The 21,850-nt window shown below is 35.6% G+C and overlaps 1 protein-coding gene across 2 annotated transcripts in view; it reads right to left on the reverse strand.

Annotated features, from left to right (window-relative positions):
* SANBR (SANT and BTB domain regulator of CSR) overlaps positions 1 to 21,590 on the reverse strand; it is a 28,432-nt gene extending 6,842 nt beyond the window's left edge. The window contains exons 1-13 of one of the 2 annotated variants that reach the window (XM_070947443.1): positions 21,441 to 21,590; positions 16,766 to 16,952; positions 14,447 to 14,540; positions 11,543 to 11,781; positions 8,814 to 8,872; positions 6,788 to 6,948; positions 5,790 to 5,876; positions 5,582 to 5,692; positions 4,828 to 4,951; positions 4,461 to 4,613; positions 2,902 to 3,047; positions 2,572 to 2,671; positions 1,578 to 1,610 (exon numbers count right to left, since the gene is read on the reverse strand). In XM_070947443.1, the coding sequence (XP_070803544.1) occupies positions 1,578 to 1,610; positions 2,572 to 2,671; positions 2,902 to 3,047; positions 4,461 to 4,613; positions 4,828 to 4,951; positions 5,582 to 5,692; positions 5,790 to 5,876; positions 6,788 to 6,948; positions 8,814 to 8,872; positions 11,543 to 11,781; positions 14,447 to 14,540; positions 16,766 to 16,952; positions 21,441 to 21,590 (1,644 nt within the window). The remainder of the gene's footprint in view (positions 1 to 1,577; positions 1,611 to 2,571; positions 2,672 to 2,901; positions 3,048 to 4,460; positions 4,614 to 4,827; positions 4,952 to 5,581; positions 5,693 to 5,789; positions 5,877 to 6,787; positions 6,949 to 8,813; positions 8,873 to 11,542; positions 11,782 to 14,446; positions 14,541 to 16,765; positions 16,953 to 21,440) is intronic. The other variant, XM_070947451.1, reaches the window with a different exon arrangement.
* Between the last annotated feature and the right edge of the window lie 260 nt (positions 21,591 to 21,850).

Raw genomic sequence — 21,850 nt, forward strand, 5'->3', positions numbered from 1 at the left:
GTCATCTGGTATATGTGTTTGAAAATTATTCCCTATATGAGCCTTAAGGAATCTTGGACTTGTGCATTACCCACAGAGATCTAGGTTTCACTTTCTACCATATCTGAATTTTAAAAATTCTAATTTTCCCACCTTGATTATGATGGAATGGAAGTAGTATGGAGAATGTATGCTATATTATCTATTCCCCTAGCTCCCATAAACAATCCAGCAGTCTCATTCTATACTAGTTGAAGTTCCCAAACTAGCATTTTAAAAAATGGTTGTTTGCAGTGCATTAAATAGTCATTAAATAGGGCAGGAATGACAGGTTTTCTTGTTAATAGTACTTTCTCATTTGAATTAAAAATTAATTTTTTCCCATCACCAATCCCAGACACATCTTCAACTTATATAACTTTTAGGATTAGTAGATCAAATGAAAGAGCTTCATGACATTCTTATATTGACACTTTGGACTAAAACATATATATGCTGAAAAACTGGGGAGTCAGCAAAGAACTTTAGAACATCACCATTCTGCAGAAACTGCAGAAACTCCAAGGAGTAGCTAGTCAAAATGATGGTTAGCATCTAATACGTTTACTGCTCTCAGGGAGCTGCATGGCACTGGAATCTGGGGTGAGAATAATCAGACATTCAGACAAAAACACTGCCTGTTTATTCTATACATGTCACATAATGGCAGGAAACTATTGTGAGGATTATCTGTTGCACTGTTGGTTGCAGTTTGTCAATTTAGATGAAACAGAGAAGGCAACCCTCTCTTGCCTGGGAGTCCAATGAGCAGAACTGCTGATGATTCATTCTCATATGACTTGTGTTTCTTATTCTTTTAGATTCTGCCTAGCAAAACATTTATTTACCTATGCATTCATCTATTTTAGAACAACTCTCATATCAAAAAGAAAAGACTCTTCTTGCATTACAAATCACAACTCAGAGTTATAGCAATCATCAACATGTTTAGAAATTCTATTATGTTTCAAAACAGCCCAAATATAGTGGATTAAGTGGGGCCCCATTTTCTTTCCCAGTAGGAGTTACGATTGAGCTGCAAAATCATGATTTGCACCACGAAGTGCTCAGGTCATGGTTGACAACAATAACCTACTAAAATTCAATGGAATTATAATGGTAAAATGTAAAACTGTCTCCTTGAGCTCCTGAATGAAAAGCAGGATAAAACTTAATTAATAAATAAATACAAAAGGAAAAAGGGAAAAAAAACCAAAGAAAGAGAAGAACAAGACCAATAAACATTCAAGTATAAGCCACTGCAGCCATTGAAATTGCAGAAACTATCTTGTAGACTAGAGCACTTCGGATGGTGTGAAGGAGATGCTTTAAAGCTGAACCAGCAACTTTCCAAATAATGTTCTGACTCTAACCTTTCCAGCCAAAAACTTATTACCATATTTCTATCCTAATATTTGCTGAAGACAGTGGTTTAAGTTAAGTTTCAAAGGGGTTTCCTTGAAAGCAGGACCCTAGTATAACAAAGCAACTAAACATGCAGAATACTGAAAATGAAGGAATTTTATCTAATGGAATATAAATAACTAAGATAAACATACCAGCTGAAGAGTCCAGTTTTTCAGAGAAAGGAACTAAAGAAAGGGAAAAAAAAGAAAACCAGAACAGAAGTGAGAGTTGGAGAGTGGCAAGTCTACTGTGAGCATTTTTAAAGGGGTCTAATGCAAACACAAAGGGCAATTCTCCTGTTACAATGCAAAAGAACAGTAATGATTCAGACATCCCCTCCCCCCCAAAAGGAGTGGTTTACATCAGCAGTGCTGGAAAATGCTAGGATATAATAACTCAAAAAAAAAATCAAAATCATAATTTGCTGCATTAAATTATTATTTGAAAGTTCCTCTTGAGCAGGGTTTTGTTCTTTGGTACAAAGTCATCTCAAGATGTAAAGTACACAAGGAAGCAATATTTTTCAAAATACAAACTAACATTTTTTCTTACCTTATCAACCAAATAATATCACAATCCTATCTGCACCGGTGATAATAGAGAGTCACCATGCATAGAATGATCGAATTATTTTTCCGCCTCTGGCAATTTTATGTTTCATGAATGTGCTTAGTGCTCTTGTGCTTCACTCATCTTTTCAAAGTTTAACTTTGAACTTTAACTACTTTAATGAATTATTTTCCTTTTCAAGCAAGCCTTCATTACATCTAACATAGTAAAGCTTCTGTGAAGGCAGCTAATGAAGGCAGAAGACAGAGTATGGGAAGGGAACAGAGGGCGCTCATTCATATGTAATCGGTTTGATATTGCACAATAACCAATTTCTTTAGCCCAAACACCTAGGTCTCAGCAGCTTTCCCTCTTTGGAAAGAACTTGGCTAACCTGGGATGAAAAGCAGATACCGCTAGGCATCTAGGCATCACGCTTGCATCCAATTTACTGGTCTGGCAGAAAGAATTTCCCATACATACTGTACTTACACATTCACCTAAAGACACCAAGGTCAATGTGCTTCTCTTGAAGGACAAGTGATACAACTTAATGGAAATTTAAATATAGGGCGGGGGGGAACCAAAATTACTCACAGCATTAATTTCTCCTGCTTTGGGTCCCCATGACGAATTTGGTTCCAATAAAATATTATATTCAAAACCCTTCTCATCATTCAGCCCTATTCCAGAATTGCTTCAAAAAACAAAAAGAAACAGCTGTGTTATTCTAGTCAGAATTCTGCAGGCAGATGACTATCCAGAACAGAACATATTTTTTAAAGTGGCAAATATTAAATCAGCAGACAAACACGATGCTTTATTATGCACAATAATGTTGTTGATTCTAGAGAAGGTTATTTAACTGATGGCATACATCTAGAAATTATTTAATTATTAAATAGTAACATATATCTATTTTCTTACCTGTTCTGGTCTTTTGAAAAGGGCAGAACAATAATATTTCGATGCTGAATCAGATCATTCAGTATTTTAGCTGTCTGATAGGGTACATTATCCCCACCTTCACCTCCAGGAGGCAAGCCAATCACATGATCTCTTACTTTACATCCCTTTTATTAAAAAAGAACCAAGTGTCAAAGCCAATAAGACAAATTAAATAATACATAATTATAATGTATACAATAACACAATCTTTACAAACAAAAGTGATTTTGGCACAATGGTTATAACACTTGTTATGTGTTCTTTTTGGCAGCCAGTATAATGTAGTGGTTAATGTGTTGGACTATGAATGAGGAAAGTGAACTCAGCTTCTGTGTGTGTATGTGCGCATGCAGGGGGGATAGAGTCAAAGGGGGCAGAATGCTGAAAATAGCAGTGCAACATCATAATGCAATCTTGCCCCCTTTTTATGTATGTGCTGTTACATTGTACTCATCTATCACCTGATGTAGAACTGATGACATGATATCACCTTTATTGTTTTGACAAAAGCAGACAGATTCTGTGGAGATCCATATTCCAAGTTCTAGTCCCCACCCCCACCTCCGAAGATTAGTGAGTGCCTCTCAGCTCCCCTCAAAGGTTTGTTGTTGTGGAAAAGTAGGCCTTGTACTGTATTTAGGTATCTGTGCATTATTAATTTATTATTTTATTGATTTATTTTGCCACCTATCTCTTTTCTAACTCTGGGCACTTGCAGCATGAAAACTTTAAAATCATCAGAGACAAATACTCCTAGCTCAGTAAAAAGAAAGTACCATCAAAGTAAAATCATAGTTATAAGATGGGGAAGGAGAAGGCCAGATTTTTGGGGAGGGGGGGGGCTCTTAATTAACCACCTCCATTGAGATACTCCCCTGTTGTGGGGCCATTGGTCTGGGCATATTAGGTAAAGGTAAAGGTTCCCCTCGGGCATATGTGCTCGTCGTTCCCAACTCTAGGGGGCGCTGTTCATCTCCGTTTCAAAGCCGAAGAGCCAGCACTGTCCGAAGATGTCTCCGTGGTCATGTGGCCGGCATGACTAAATGCCAAAGGCGCACGGAATACTGTTACCTTCCCACCAAAGGTGGTCCCTATTTTGCTACTTGCATTTTTTACGTGCTTTCAAATTGCTAGGTTGGTAGAAGCTGGGACAAGTAATGGGAGCTCACCACATTACGCGGCACTAGGGATTTGAACTGCTGAACTGCCGACCTTTTGATCGACAAGCTCAGCGTCTTAGCCACTGAGCCACCGCCTCCCACCTGGGCATATTAAATAAAAGTAAATATTAATGCTAATGGTTTAAAAATCATTCAGTGAACCATGCCTCATTACAAGTCATAGTAAAACACAAAAAAGTAAAGTAAACACATAGACCAAATTTGCATACTGTGGTTGGATGGCATTCATATAAATAAATCTGCAGTAGCTCATTAAAAGGGCAACAAAGCCTTGGGGCTGGAATGGAGATTGAGGATATAAATTGGTTAAAAACTATGTGGCAGGATGATTTTAAAAGATTTCTTCCAAATACATACTTTTGGAATAGGAGCAGGATCAAATCTAAGAACTTTTTGGTTACAGCAGGGATATATTCCGGTACCAGTGGAACCAAGAGAACTTGCTACACCAGGATAGAGGACTGGTTGAGGATGATATTGGCAGTGTGAAAATTCAGTGCACAGGAAAGTCTGCAAGAGACACCCAATAGCAACCAACATATATATTATCACCATTACCATTCTTGAAGTCTTTTTTTTTTTTTGATTAAAAAGAAGAGAAAGCTGCAAATCAGACTGGACTCTATGATACATTGTTCTTAAAAATGAATATTTCTTCAAAAACGCTATTGTATAAATTTTAAGACAACTAAAAATATAAGGAGGGGGCTAAAACAATACTCACTTGATTACACCTTGAACAGGTCAACCAATTAATAGTTCCCCAAAGACGCCAGTATACATCTCGCCATGATTTTAATTCTTCAAAAAGACTCAGGAGATACTCATGGATATCCCAAGATTTATCTCTATAGAGAAAAATGAGCAGCCATTTTAGAGAAATTAGCTTTTAATTCTGACTTGCACAGGTTAAAAAAAACGTAATTCTTTTTGCTTTCACCTTTTGAGTGATTCTCATTGTGCTAATTTAATGATTGGCAATGTTTCATACATCTCACCTGTGTTCTGCTAACATCACCATTTTGTGTTGATTGCTACAGGGTAGGGAGAAAAGTATAAACTCTGAATAGAGTTTAAGTTCTAATAACCTCATTGGCATATCCATATTTATTTGACAACAACATGGAAGCAGTTTACCACTGCTTCTTCCAAGAAATTGTTTTGAATAAAGCCTTGGCATTTCTTCATTGTCTCCCATCCAAATAGTAACCCAAGTGTGACCCTGCTTACCTTTTGTTTTCAGTCAAAGTAAATTATATATTTGAGACAGTAACAGGGATTGCATTGATCTGCTAAATTATTTTGTTAATAAATCTCTATTTCAAAAGTCATTGTTCCCTAGCCATTGTTCCCTAGAACACCTGGTTAAAACTGGAATAATAGACGGAGTGTAGTTTATAAACTAAAACTTTTCTACAGCATATGTTAAAAGAAGTCAAGATAAAAATACAAAAAATGCAAAATGACATGTGAAGCACCTTATGTGAATATAGAGTATATTTCCATATTGATCCACATTAATCTTTCCAGGAATACATGGGATTTTTCTTTCAGTATCCTTAATAAGAAGTTTCTTACATAAGTAACACCTGCACAAAAAACAAAAATATGAGAATGATATTACAAAACTGCAATGAGCTATGGAACATATGCCAAGGTAGTGCAAAGCAATGGAGAGCTGTATACCTGTAAAGGGTTGCAGCATTTCCCTTAGAATCTGCATTCTGATACTCTGGATCAAACAGTCTTTCTATCTTCTTACAAAAAAGTTTGCTATTAGTTACAAAAGAAAAAGACTCATAAAAATGAATTATCATTTTTCATTCACATTCTAAATGTTACATTACAAACAGAAGAAAAGTGCTTATAATATTGCAGCATTTTTTTAAAAAAATTGTTGCAGTGATTCGGGTTCCTTGCATGGTATTTTGCTCTTTCCTGTATTTAGTTCTTAATTCCTGATAGAGAGAATAATCTGAACTCGGTTACATAGATTATACTTTTCTGATAGAGCAAGGAAATTGCCCAGGCAGTTCTGAATATTAGCTGAGAACTAAAGAGTAACTCTGCCATATTCAAAGGATTTGAAATTGCCATCACAACAAAATTCACAAGCAGGCAATGAAAGTCCCTTCAATAGTTAATACAATTTGGTAGGGAGATGGCTACTCACAAACTCAAATAAATTCTTAGCCATTTGAACTTTAATATATTGGACAAGTCCTGACCTTATTTTATGTGACATCTTTTCAGATATTTGCAGATATTTAACAGCCTCCTCGGTAACTTTTTTCAAGCTAATACCTCCTATCTCAATCTCTTTTCAGGTCTTAGTTTCTTTGATAATTTTTACTGACTTGGAGAAAGCCTAGTAATACTATTCCACTTTTTCAGAATCCTATGAAAGTATGATGCCCAGAACTAATCACAATTAATACATTAATAGTTTCTCAGGCTTGGTACATTTGGTGATTGTGCTATATCCAAGGACAGGACATTTTTATTTACTAATTGATCTAATTTCTATGATTTTGTTGAAGCTCAAACTTTGTTCTGGGAGCTATCATAATTAACTAAATACTGGTCTCAATTATGCAATTAGTAATATTTCTTTCAAACTAATGATAATATGAATACAAAAGGAAAGGAGACAATGGTAAGATATTGTTTTGCTCAGAAAGTACCTCTTAAATTTATCTCTCTTGTCCTTCACCTCTTCTACTTCATTATGTGTGAATAGATCAGTTATGCGGGTTAGTAGGTTAGCATTAATGCAGTTCATATTGCATGGCGTGGCTACAATTGTACTCATATTCTTGTGGCAATAATTAATACATTTTTCTACCTAAAAAACATAAACATAACTCACTTACTACTGAATAGTCATACAAATATTTCTGACAGCATTTTCATATTCCAAGAAAAGCATTAGGACAATCCAATGACCAGAGGAAATGAATCACTCAGACACTTTTACATACAGAGATTCAAATACTTACTGTTATCGATTAAGGTTGGAATGGAGTTGGGGAAGAACATGCTGGATTGATCAGTCTGAGGCTAGGAGTGGGTGGAGCAATTCCTATCTTTTTCTGATGTGTGTATGAACATGCAGACAAGAAACGTTTTTCGTAGTTTATGCAAAATTTGGATTTGATGGTAACTACAAGTCAAAGAATTTAATTTTCCCATTATCTATGAAATATGTAATTAGCAAGATGACCAGTTCTCTAAAAATAGGAATACTGCACATTCTTTTCTATTTTTTAAAAAAGATGGCAGTTAAAAGTTTGGAGGGACTTCTCTAAGAAAGCAGCTTTAAATATTCCATACATTTCCATTTCCTGCTCTCTATTGTACTTATATGATTTCCAAGTCAAATCAAGTTCAAGAATGCTTAACAAACAACAGACCCTTCTATCAATCAGGAAATAGAATGAATTAATTCTCTTTTTCCATTTCCATTTCCATTTTCCATCCTCTATGAGGTACATCCAACTTGAATGAAAGAAAACTCAAGCTCAACCAAGAGAGCCTGATTATCTGATGCCATTTCTTTGAATACTGCTTCCTGAACTACTGTTTCCCTCCAACTTGAGCAATACTTTGGGACTGCAAAAATCCAGACAATAATTAGCAGGGTGTTAAGAGCTTTCTGTATTCCTACACCACTGGCTAATCTTTTTGCTAGTTCAAGCATGGAAATCTTCTCAAGTTTTATGTATGTGCAATGAGCAATGAACACAGAAATTACTAGCAGACGACTATTGTTGCTTGGGTTGTTGCTGGATGGGATGTGGTCCTACAAACTGGGATTTTTTTTTTCTTCGTGTCTGGGATACTTCTCCCAAAACTAGTACTGGCCCCAGCCCAGCAATCCCAGTAAGTTTGGTCATTCTTAACAATGGCGAAGATTTTGTACTACACTAATTAATCTTTGAAGATAACTTGCATACAATTGGACATTCATATAGCCTTATTTTTACAGCATTTCAACAGGCATGAAACTAATTATTTTGGATGATAACATGTCCTACCTCCAAATCTAAACTAGTTTTTAAGCACCTTTTCAAATAACTCTAATTATACATTTGTAAGTAAAAACATAACAATATTGCAAGACAGGGACATGCATATAAAGGATTAATATATTGTCATTTTTGCTTAGCAAATGTTTGGAAAATACAGTCTACATTTTTTAAGAGTTTAGAAATTAAGGCAAATCACGATCTTTTTAAAGGTTCTATAAACTTCTGCAGTTCCTGCTTTAGGAAATATCACAGAGAGACTCATCAAGAAAGATTTAATGTTAAATTAACCTTCTTGCTTAAACCAGCTGGATTAATTGTGCACCATCAAGCTGGTGTTGGTTCTTAGCAATCACACAGATTTTCTCCATAAAAGCCAACATGAGGCATTTCTAATACCAAATATTATTTGATTTGGAATAAAAGGATTTAAGTTTTTAAAAAAAGATATAGAGAAAAAAAAGAAGATATCTATAAGCAATTTGTAGCCATTAGCAAAGATCTATTGTACATGACCATAATTTCTCCTGGGTAATGCTGAGTAGCTCCCAAAACTGTAATGGAATAACAAGTATAATGGGATTTCAGACCACACAGATCAGCTCGGTGAGCTGTATGTTCTCATTCTAGATGAATTTAGAACACCAAAAATACAGAATGCTTATTGCTATAGTATACTCACTAAAGAATCCATCTTCAGGAATTCAGAGGAAATAAGAATTGAAATGACATTGCTTGGTTCTAAAAAAAAAAACAAGATAACAAATTGAAAAGTTATTATATTTACAAATATTGCAAGATAGTTAAAAATCAAAGGAAACATTATAAAAGATGTCTTGCTTCAGAAAATCCACATTCTATAAAAATGGAATAAGAGAAAGTTTGGAGATTTATTTTGGGCCCTTTAATCAACTACCTTGACCTTGTATTATGCTTGTATAATTTAGATTTTTCCATTCTACTTACATCTATATCTAAATAATTAAACTGCTTAATATTTAAGGCTAAATAATTATTTGATTCTTACTAATTTTTATCCTAATTGCAGTCAGAAATATTGTAGAGATTTACAGTTCACATTATTATGACAAAACAAGCCCCACAATACAAAGAAACTAAGGAAACTATCTCAAACCAAGATTCAGAATTTAAATCCTGAAGTTTTAAATGTGTTATACAACATATTCACAGTGTAGAATTTTGAGTTTCAAGCTATCAATCTCTCTTTTTTTGAAAACAAAATTGTCTGTTTTCAGAGAGGAATGGGCTCTCAATATTGAAAGCTTAGTTGAACAGAAGACTAGTTTCAAATTTCCATATATCTAACCTCAGTCCCTTATAAATTAGACAGTATGAAAGCGCACTCAGTTTTTAAAAATGTTTGCACTTTAGATCAGATATAAAACTGGATCAGAATCACATTTGAAAACAAAGCAATATTATGGAAAGCCCAATTTCCCCACAAATACCTGTAATTTTGATACTAGCATTGCTAACCTAGCATATTATTTTCCACCCTGGAAATAAATCTTTCATGATCTAAAAATAGTTGTGCTTCCTCCTTTAAGGAAAGGAAAGATCTGGAAAGGAAAGGAAAGATCTGGTTTTAAACCGGGTATGGGCAATCTTTATATAGCCAGAACTCTTACAGATGATTATGGTGATGAGAAAGGCTCTGAGAGCCATGGGAGTGATTTGGTGAGATCATCTAAAGGATCAGACCTAAAATTGGTTGTTCGTTCTGTTTAAGGAATGGGGGTGGGAACTGCTGTTGGGTCTTTTTTGACAAAATGGTTGTTAAGCTTAGAAGAAATATAACACATGCATTTTAACCTTTTTTTAAGGTTAGAATACTGCTCCCAAAAATTTGTAGTGCAATGATACAAGACGTAAGAAACCAAGGAAAAATGGGGCGTGTGGATAGCATGCTCCTTTCCCTTAGTTTCAATTAAATAAACTGTGTTTACTACACTATGCAAACTTTAACACATGCTATACAGAACATAAGTGAGAACTAACAACTACTTGAACAGTATTTTTTAAAAAGATAAAAAATGCTAAAATGCTAAAAATTGTTTGATTACGTCAGAATCACATTAATACGTCAGAATCACATTAATACCATGAATTTCAGTGAAGGGAAAGCTGAGTGTATACTTAAATCTTCTACTGATTTCTCCTGGAATTAATCTTGATTGATGGTATCAAGAGCATTCTACCCAATCAAGGAACCACCAAAACTATTTCTACCAACACTGACAGGGCAAACCGCTGGTATATAAAAAGAGAGCAAACCCTACTCTCTAACTAGCACTGATGATGTTACCTAGTTTGATAATGAAATGTCTGCAAGGAAACAAAAGAGCCTTGGTACTACAGTGGTTTAAAGCACCCTGTTATTAACACAGCTGCCTGCAATTTACTGCTGGTTCGAATCTCTCCAAGGCTCAAGGTTGACTCAGCCTTCCATCCTTTCTAAGGTAGGTTAAATGAGGACCCAGTTTGTGGGGGCAATAAGCTGACTTTGTATAAAATATACAAAAGTATGAAGGCTATTGCTTAATGCACTGTAAGCCGCCCTGAGTCTCCGGAGAAGGGCGGCATATAAATCAAATTAAAAAAAAAAAAAATCAAGCTCAGAGAGCAGCAAGGACCGCTTGTTACCCATCCCTAGCACTCCCTAGCATTTATCTATTTACATACATAAATACACACACACAGACACACACAGACATATAGAGATGTGTATATATATATATATAAACAAACTTTCTCCTCCTAAAATAGGGGCAGATATTTTTCACCATTGAGGCTATCATTATAATTTTCCACATTCTGTCTTTTAAAAAGGTTATAAGTAGTAACCTTTAGAAACCAGACTTTAAAGTAGGGTACTTAGAAAGTTCTGCATCAATTTTTAGTATCTTTGATATCCTTCATCCTAAACATTTGCATCAAATCCATGCACTAATTTAGATTAGATTAGCTATGGAGTAAACCAGAACATATCAAGTCATTACCACATTTCTGGATCAAATCCCAAATTTGATTGGGTGGTTTCTGTATACAGAGTGCAAAATAACAGGGCCATAATTATTTCTCAAAAGGAAACTGTGAATCTATGCATGAGAATGAAGGAGGTTAAATGGGAATCCCCAACTTCTTAACCACTGTTAACAAATTAAGTTGTGTAGCACTTGTACTATACTAATTTTGTAAGACATGAATCCCATTAAATTTTATACCTTATTTCAGCTTTTCTTGTTAGTATAGATTAGGCTTTCATCATCAAAAGCAGAACAGGAAAGGAAAATCACCTTTCAAAGCCATATTTGCAATCAGATTTTTGATCTGATGTAGGAGTCAGGTTTTCAAAAAATTTGTGGCAAAAATGAATATATTTTCTTTTACCTAAGGTGGGTATTTCATCAACCTCATATTCCTTAGTGTTCCTTTTAACATATCTTATCAACCAGTTAAAGATGTGAACGTCACAGTGAACTGAAATGTCCACTTCTTCCCAGCGTTGGGCATCCATTGATAGATATTCGGCAAAGTACTTCATTTCAGAAATCAATAGATCTCGTGGGCAAACAAAATCTTCCTTCAGATTTTTTGCTTCATCACACACATGGATCACCATATTTGGCCTTTATTTAAGAAGGAAAAATCATAGGGAGGAATATTATTTTCATTATCTGGAATATTAGAATAATTTATGAACATTATTGTTCAATTTTAAATTTAGGTACAATTTTACTGTTATGGAAATGTATTTTCTTAGATGTATGCATTAATTGTTTGTATAATACTTTCATGAGACAAAAACATAGATTTTCAAGTTATAATGATATTTTAATGTATGAAAAAAGTTAAGGAACACTAAAGTAGGAAAAGGATAATTGAATACTAAAATATAGTTGGCTTAGTAGACCAGTGAGCTGGGTAAACATGCATTTAAAGCACACTGTAGCTATGTTTGATAAGAAGCAATAAAAGAATCCCACATAATTATGGAGATGTGTAAAATACATAATTACTGGGAAACAGATCAGTATAGCTTCTTTCAATTTCTCCAAAGTAAAATTAAGCAAAGTGAAACATTTATGAACATGCTTAATTTGCTTATGTTCTTTTTTTTTAATTATTTGTTTTTTTATTTAACATAAAAATTCAATTTCAATCAAACAGTGTGTTGTCGGTACAATTATTTTTAGGAAATCATAATCAAAATGTTTACAATAGTATTCATCACAATAATATTAATTCTATAATAATGATATTTTACTCTCAACTTTAACAAATCTCCTTTATAACATTGGTCCTTTTTATATCCCGATATTTCTAACTTCTGTTTTTATTATCTAAATTTTCTAAATTTGCTTATGTTCTGTGTGCCTCAAGACACAATAGCAGATAATGCATGCAGACCTGTTATTCGCATACAAATATTTTGCCCAAACAGAAATATATAAACACAGTTGCATTCAATACTAGTAGTTCACTGAACTGCTCTTAAGAACTAGCAAGGATCTGCTAGGAGCAAAACTCCAAACAGCATTTGGAAAAGTCAGGCAGGATGGCCATGCTTGGGTCCTATTGTCTGGGATTCAAGGAATGCCAGTTGGCGAGGCCAAGAAGGTGATTTTATTTCTGTCATAACTCCTGCTTTTTGTTACATTTTCCCTCCTTCTAGAGATCAGGACGGCCCTAACCCTGCTGGCTTTTCCTTAAAGGTCCTTAAAAATGCAGCTCCATGTCCAGGCCAGGACCTCAAGTGTACGCAGGGACCTGTTTTTTAGTTATTTTAGTAATTATGTTTGATTTATTCTTGGCTGCTATGTATTTTAATTCTTGTATTATTGTCATTGTTTTTATTTTCTTTTTAATTTTATCGCTCACAATTACGGTACTTGTTGAAATGGGCGGCCATACTAGCTAGCTAGCTAGCTAGCTAGCTAAATAAATAAATAAATAAATAAATAAATAAATAAATAAGTAAGTAAGTAAATAATAGAACTAGGTGTGTAGTCTGGATTTTCATTTTCTCTACTACTGGACACATTTTTTATGCTATCTATTCATTTCCTTCAAAAATTAAAAAATGCCAAAAATATTGTTTGTCTCAAACCCATCCATGGAACTTTATTGATGAGTGGGAATTTGAATCTACGTTCGCACAATTCTAATCCAATAGGGTTAACAACTAGCTTAATCTCTATTAGATTCCACTGAAGACTGTCTTCTGAAGACAAAAAGCACAAGAAATTGCTGCTTTTAGTCCTTTATTAATTACAAACATGTTTTTAAAAAATTACATTTAGCTAAAGTTATCTTGCTTATCTACTCTATGATTTTTAAAGAAATTCCTATATACAGAATTTTATTTATTTATACTGAGGTGTGAAAAGCAGAAAAGAAAGGTAGGAAAAAAGATACCCAAAGTCTCATCCTCTATGCAGATGAATGAAGAAGACCTGGGGGACAGTGAATGTTTGTCACACACTGGAACTTTCACTCCTAGCAAAACTCATTTGGTTAGAAGGAAAAGTTCCAAGGCTTATAAGAGCTATTTGCTTTTTACAAACACAACAATAAGGTATTTTTTTTCCTAGATAATTTGTCACAGAACTCCTAAATACTGCAGACCATTTTTGGATATTTCCTCTTAAATAAAATCTGTACCCAAGCAAAGGGAGGCTCGCTATAAATCTGTTGGCAACTACAATACATTGACTCCTTGAGAAAACTGAGTTTTGAAGAGAAAGGTTTCAAAGACTCACTGAATAAAGATGAAAGAGAAAGCTGGTACTGATCCTTTTCAAGTTCACTGTGGAATCAGGAGCAAGAGTCTTTTCGCAACTGAAACTTCCCTTATTGAAAAATGACATACAGGAATCCCATAATTCCATTTGCCAAGATAATCCAGAGAAACAGTATTCCTGTCACGCTGGGCTAAACATTTACTTCTCCAACTCTATTCCCCTATAATCTAATACTGTTTTACTAAATCATAAAACACATTATAATTATGTGATTATTAAGGCATCCAGAATTAGAATGTTTGCAAAACTGTAATTAATTGGAAAGGCTACGATACTGTCATCTGTAATATTTTTAGACCTGATCAAATTTATTTTTCACATGGAACACATATTTTGAATGGTTTTTTTTTCCTTTAGCAAGTCAATGCTCCCCCACAAAACTCCCAATCCCTCCCTCTGAAATTCCATAAAATATAGAGAAGTATATAAGTACCCAGCAAAAAGACTAAGGTTAATCTAGCTGTTTAAAATGAAACAGCCATCTTCCTACCCTTCAGTTTCATCAGCATTTTCTCCACCTTTAAGTGCAGGGCATTTTTCACTTTCTGAAGAACAATTCCTTGAGGAAGCTATACTTGACTTTCCTTAAATACAAGTGGGGAGAAAAAGCATTAGGTCATAATGTTGAGATGTGTACTTCTCATGTGTGGTAAGCAGTGTTCCATAGTCAAAGGAATGATGTGATAGTTATTTAAATTTTAAAAGAATACTTTTAATGCATTTTCAGGAAAAAAAAGTCTTTTTTTAAAAAAAATTAATACAACCCAAGTAGAAGAAAAGTAAATGGGCAAATCTTTTTAATCTCAGAGTTTATTTGCACTTGCAAGAGAGAAGAAAAATCAGCAAAACTCCATGTACTACTATATAGTACATGTTGTCTAATATGCTTTATGGGAAAGTAAGTGCAAATGTGCTTAAACAAATATACCACTTCTGACTTATGCATAACATAATGGTCAATGTAATGTGGCAGTTATTTCTGCCCTTGTCAAATACTTCCTTCTTTGCCAATTCCTTGTTAAAATACAAATGAACATTTTTTAAAAAAATCCACTGGAATGTGCCTGTGTTTTTCTTATTTAACATAGCTAAAGAAATAGCTTCTAATTAAAAAAAAATGATAATACTAAATCTCTGATTATTGACAGGACAGGTAAAATAGGATTGCTGTATATTCCCAGTAAGTTATGCATAAAACAAATCCCTGAAAAGAACAGCACTCAATACCAATAACTCTTCAACTATGTCAGGGGTGTCAAACACGCGGCCCGCAGGCCAGATGTGTCAGATGTGTCATGGGCTGGCCATGCCTATGCCTAGGAGAAAAAGTCATGATACATCACGGGACGACATGAGTTTGACACCCCTGATCTATGTTATTTGTATCACAGATTTGTTTACATGTTAATATCCTAAATAGATATGTAATCAGTTTTTGTCTGGTAAATTCTAATTTGCAGACTCTTTCCCTCTCACTTACATAAATTAGCAGGTTTCAGGAGGAGATAAGTGATTTTGACACATAATTCTTATGTAGAATCTTTCTTTTCTCAGTTTTCACTGTCTCATCACACAGTTGTTTATAGAACACACTTCCGTTTATCTCCTTCACACTATATATTGTTTTCACTTGCACACTTTCACTCATTCTGCTCTCTAGTTGTGCCTTATTTTTCTAGACCTACGCATATGCTATTTGTGTAAGATTTCATCACCTGATATATATACCACCATATTCAATGACAGTATTTTTGAAATGGTCTCTGAGCACCTTGCATAGTGCTTAGCACCTAGAATTATCTTGAGCAGCAATGGTATCAGTTGCCTTTTCTCAGCCATCCCCGAGAACATCTGAAAGTTTGTCTTCAAACTCTAAGCATTGTACTACAGGTAGCAGTCATTTAATTACCATTTGTTTAGCGACTGTTTGAAGTTGCAATGGAGTTGAAAAAATGACTTAGGACTGCTCCTTACATTTAAACCATTGCAGCATTCCTGTGGTCACATATTCATGATCTGGACACTTGGCAACTAGTTCACATATACAACAGTTGCAGCACTCTGTAGTAAGGTGATTGCCATTTGCAACTTTCCCAGATGGCTTCTGACAGGAAGAATCAATGGGGAAGCCATTAGGATGTCACTAGTCAGTCTCATGTGATTTCTGAGCAAACAATAAAATTGGGTGTGGTTACATGATGCCTTACTTAACAACTGCACTGCTTAATGATAAATTTTCCCTACTGCAATCCTAAATCGAGGCCTATCTCTATATTACATACCTACTGTATATGCCTTAAATTCTTGGTAGGTTCCTTGTATGGTTTATACAGCTTCCTTGGTTTATAGACTATAAATTGGTTGGCAACATTCCTGGAAAGCACCGTTTTTTAAAAAAATGCTGATAAAGGGTTAATTACAGCTTGGTTCATACAAGTTTCATAAAACAAAATAACTTCAGCCTGTAAGAAATAATTTGTATGGTTCTGTTCAATACATAACAGAAGTATGATATACTTTTGAGGCCTAATTGTTTTAACTACTTTTAAGGGTAGTTACCCAAGAAGTCAAGTTTTTTTGACTTCTTTGTTTGGTAGAAAATGGATATACATTTTAAGAAATCCAACATTAATTTAAAAAGTCCATTCTGGTTTAATCTGAAAAGTGATACATAGTTGATACATATATATTGATATATATTGATATATATATAAGTGATATATAGATTGACAAAAGCAATCTTTATCAACAGGAGAAAAATAACATGCATAATTCTATAAACACAAGAGCAGAACTGATTAAAGCCTACCATTTAAAGAAATTGGATCATTTTCACTAGAGGGTTCTTGTAACTCATCCTGAGTATCAAGAAGTGATGATTTAATATAACCAGCTAGTGTTTCCACAGGTTTCGCACCACTGGCCATTAGTGGATTGAACTGGTTATCCACTGGAGAACTTCCATTGCTTTTCAACTCATCAAACCTTTTTGCACACTGTCAAAATATAGTAGAGAAAACTATATTTAGTTAGACATCTTACCTTGCCTAGGTTGCTGAGATTAATAACATAATAGAAATCCCCCTGAATCAGGCCAAGATCCATACTGTTTTGTTTCTCACAACCAGATGCTTCTGAGATAATCTCAAGCAAGAAATGGAGACTAATCCTTCTCCTGTTATTGTTTTGCTCTAATTAATATTTAGAACACAGTTGTCCATGTTTGACTTGCCTGGGTCACAATGAGTCAAGAGGAATTGTCTTGGATGGCATAAAAATATATATAATATAGTTTATGTCTATAAATAACAAGCTTCCTTTAAAAAAATATTTTTACTATCTGCATATGGCCTATGGACCACAGATTGGACACGGCTGATTCAAAGATACTCAACCTAGATATAACAAAGTTTTCAAGGGGGAAAAAAAACAGTTCATAAATGTTTTTCCATGAATTTATTCAATCCGCTTTTAAATGTATGTAAATTAGTGTGTTTCATCTTGTGGCAAAGAATTTTATAGGTTAAGTATCCTAAGGCCAAAAAAAAAGTTACCTATTTTTTTCCTGGTCCAATTTTCCTTTCAATAAACTTTTATTAGATAATTCCTGATCTTAATATTCTGAGAGAGGGAGAAAATTTACCCCTATATGTGCTTTTTATGCAGTTTATGATTTTATATACTCGATTATCTTTCTTTTTTAAAATTATTTTTTATAAAATAAGTTTTTGGCAAAGTAAAAACAATAGAAATTTAAAGGAAAAAAGGAAAAGAAAGTAAAAGAAAAGTGACGAATAGTTAGAAATTTTTAAAAAAAGAGAAAAAAGGAAAAAAGATGTACTTTCCAATATTTTTTACAGCAGTTATAATGCGTGTGTACTGTATTCTCTCTTTACACCAGAGGCCCCCAACCTTTTGGGCATTAGGGACTGATTCTGTAGAGAGAGTGTTTTCCATGGACCTGAGGTGGGGGTTCGTGTGCTGCCTGCATTCTGCGGATGGGGCTTTGCTTGCTTGCGTGGACCCGTTCCTGGACGCCGCAGTCCAGTCCCAGTCCACGGACCGGGGGTTGGGGATCCCTGCTTTACACTTATTCCATGGCTCCCTTCTTTCTATATTCTACCCTTTTTAATCATCAAGCCCATAAATTATGTACTTTTTCAACTACCTGTATTTTAAGCTAAAGGCCCAAATAATTCAGAGAGTTTCTCCTAAAAAAAGATGTTTAAGCTCTCTGATCATTTTACTTGCCTTCTTCTGAAATTTTTCCTGTTTACAACATGGATAGTTTAGTTAGAGGTTTGTCTTTAGGGAGCTGCTGAGTGCCTGAGAGTAGGTTCCTGAGGTAGGATTGGAGTGCTGCCTTCATGTCCTGGCTTCAGTGAAGTAAATTGCCCATATAACAGGCAGGCAAAATGCGGACATGATCAGGTGCTGGTGGAAAAACACACACTGTGGAAAGAGCTTGGTAAAAAAACTGCAGTGGGGGGAGCAGGAGATGAGGGGAGGGACAAGAGGTTTTGCCCATCAGAGGAAAGGCTTTGCTTAATTCTCCAAACAGAAATTCTTCTGAAAGAAATGTGTGAGTGACCTACTTAGCATACAACTGATCTCTCAGTTGTATTCATAAGCCATAACAGAAATTTGAAAAGCTACATTTAAACAATTTTGTATTGTAGTTTATTATGACTGAAATCACTATGATTAGGATATAGCAATTTGTTAAATCAGGAAAATATATGAACTGTGATTAAGATAATAACTAGTATACAGAATATGCTAAAATAGCAAAACTAACATGAAACATTGTTCTAGAGCAGAGGTGTCAAACTGGCGGCCCGTGGGCCAGATGTGTCACGCATGGGTCATGCCCACCCCAGCTCCACGAAGGGAAAAAACCGTCTAATACATCACATGATGGCAACATGACGGGGTGGGTTTGAGACCGTGTTCTAGAGCATCACACTTTGCCAACAATTCAAAGTATAAATTCTGAAAATACATTCAGGGTAAGCAACCTTTAGTATCACAACAGTTAACATATCATAACATCCTGACAACTTCTCCAAAGGCTTGAACATACATAAAGGTAGTCCTCAATATATGACCATAATTGAGCCTACAGTTACAGTTGTAAGTTGTTGCAGTTGTAAATCAAGGCATCAGGTGATGTGAATTTTATGATTTTTTTTGTGGTGGTCATTAGGCGAATGCTATGATCATTAAGTAAATCTATTTTCCCCAATGGGTGTTTTTTGCAGTGAACTGGAAGTGCTGGAAACTAGGGAAAAAATATTCACAATTCATGGTCACATGAACACAGGATGCTGCAAATACCTGTAAAGGTGAACCAATATCCAAGTGCCCAAAATGTGATCACGTGATTGTGGAATATATGATGGTAACTGTAACTCTGAAAATGGTTGTAAATAGCTCTGGGGAGGTTTGTTATAACTTCGGGAGCTTGTTATGCAATTGGTCATAAGTCAAGGACTACTTGTACATAGATAAGATTTCCATCCCATCATAATCTAGTCAGATGCTTGACAACTTACAAATAAGATAATACACAAAACATCAAAAATTCTCAAAAATTTGAGAATTGGATGGAGTTGTGGACTAGACCCATGATGGCGAACCTATGGTACGCGTGCCACAGATGGCATGCAGAACCATATCGGTGGGCACGCAAGAATTGCCCTAGCTCAGCTCCAGCATGCCACTCAACTGATTTTCGGGCCTTCCAGGCCGACCGGAAGTCAGGAAACAGGCTGTTTCTGGCCTCTGGAGGGCCTCCGGGGTGGGGGTGGGGAAGGCCCGTTTTTCACTCTCCCCAGGCTCCAGAGGCTTTCTAGGAGCCATATCGGTGGGCACGCAAGCGTTGCCCTAGCTCAGCTCCAGCGCACATGCGCACGCCAGCCAACTGATTTTCGGGCCTTCTGGTCCCACCAGAAGTTGGCAAACGGGCAGTTTCCGGCATCTGGAGGGGTGGGGAAGGTCCTAGAAAGCCTCTGGAGCCTGGGGAGGGTGAAAAATGGGCCTACCTGGCCCACCGTGTCATCGCGTGCCAAAAGCGGGGGAGCGCAGAGGGGTCATGCGCGCATGTGTGGGGCGCATTGAATCATGGGTGTAGGCATGCATGTGTGCAATTCCCCCGATTTTGGCACGCAATGGCAAAAAGCTTAGCCATCATTGGACTAGGCTAACACTGGACATAGTATTAAGCCATGATTTGTTTATTAGGCATAATGGTTGACCTCATCCTTAACTTTAAGCCATAAACTATGTTTTAAAAATAACAATAGCTAGATACATTTCAGATTAAACCACCAACTAATAAGACACGTTATAGCATAACATGATTTTGAGCTCAACTATATTATAGGAATAGGATATCAAGGAAAAATGGGTCCTACTGCAAATTTTTCCTTAGCACAGTAAAATTGAACAGGAATACCTGATATGAAAAACAGAAAGATAAACCTCTACCTATCATTTTGCATTTCACAGCATTTATGTCCAAGGGAGGGTGTGTCATATATGTGCATAGGAGATGTATTTGTGTGCAAGTGTGTATGTCTCATTGTCAAAACTTTTAACTGGGTGAAACAATGCATCATAGGACAACAGTATTGAACTAAGATATCTCAAATTGGCTAACTGACAGAATGTGTCCAAAATATGGGACCTATGATCCTGGGGGCATGAAATTTGGGGAGGTTATGGCTGCTTTAGTGCTACTGGCTGCTACTGCATTGCTGGCTATTGCTGTAGTCATGTGGTCTTCTTTTTCAACATTCTGTGACAGTTTCCCAGCCAATGTTGCAATCCCTTGTTCCCAGCAGCAGGCACTTCCCTGCCAGGCACCCAGCAGCAGGCACTTCCCTGCCAGGAAGGAAGAAAGGAAGGAAGGAAGGAAGGAAGGAAAGAAGGAAGGAAGGAAGGAAGGAAGGAAGGAAGGAAGGAAGGAAGGGAGAGGATTTCTAATGTTCTCTGCCAGATTCCTATATAGAAACTCACGGGAGGTCAGCAGGAAATCAGAAGTTCGTCCTGTTCCCACTGTTTCTCCCCCACTCTTAGTTATAGTTTTATATTTATATATATTTGAATGAAGTTATTATTAAGGTGACAAGTGGCTTGTGTAATTTTGATTTAATCTGCTATCTTTGTTTCTAATGTAAATGATTGTATACTTCTATAGCTGAAAATGATAATAAAATTTGTATAGCCACCCATCTCACAAAAATAAACTTTTGACAATATTAAACATACCCTGAACTGCAAAGAATAAATATTTTTCCTCTCTTGTCTTAAACTTCAGTTCCAGAAGCAGTTGTTAAAATATTGCTCTTTGGAGAATTTATGTACAAACACTAAATTTACAACATACCTACGATATACATCATAGTAAGCAATATTTCCAGTTTGAACATGCTTAGAAATAATTTTTCTGTTAAGAGTTGGGAGAAGAAAAAGAAGCCTACCTCTTTGGATGAATACCCTGGAACCAATCTTGCCACATTTTCCCAGTTGATAGGTTGAGGAACCCCAATTAAAGAACAAAGAATCATATCCAAAACCATTTGATTATTGTCGTGTGGGACATTATTATTTTCTATATATCCGCGGTTCATTTTTTGGCACTGGAAAAGACATGAAAATTTAAAAATTCTCACACTGTTTAAAGAATTTTGGTTTGTCAAATTATATAGTAGCTATTATATAACCTGTAAGGAGAGAGAAACTTTCTTTGGATAAAAATGCACCCAAAACTAATTGTATTGTTGCCATCAGGGTGAGCATAGGAACATCAGTGTCCCTTGGTTCCATCTTGGAGAGCTGAGGATTGTCCCATCACATTATTATTTCCTATTCCAACCCACCTCCCCCAATC

Source organism: Pituophis catenifer, unplaced genomic scaffold (genome assembly GCF_029215685.1).
Source record: "Pituophis catenifer annectens isolate HBS135680 unplaced genomic scaffold, rPitCat1.0.hap2 SCAF_1, whole genome shotgun sequence".
In the NCBI taxonomy this organism is placed as follows: domain Eukaryota; kingdom Metazoa; phylum Chordata; class Lepidosauria; order Squamata; family Colubridae; genus Pituophis; species Pituophis catenifer.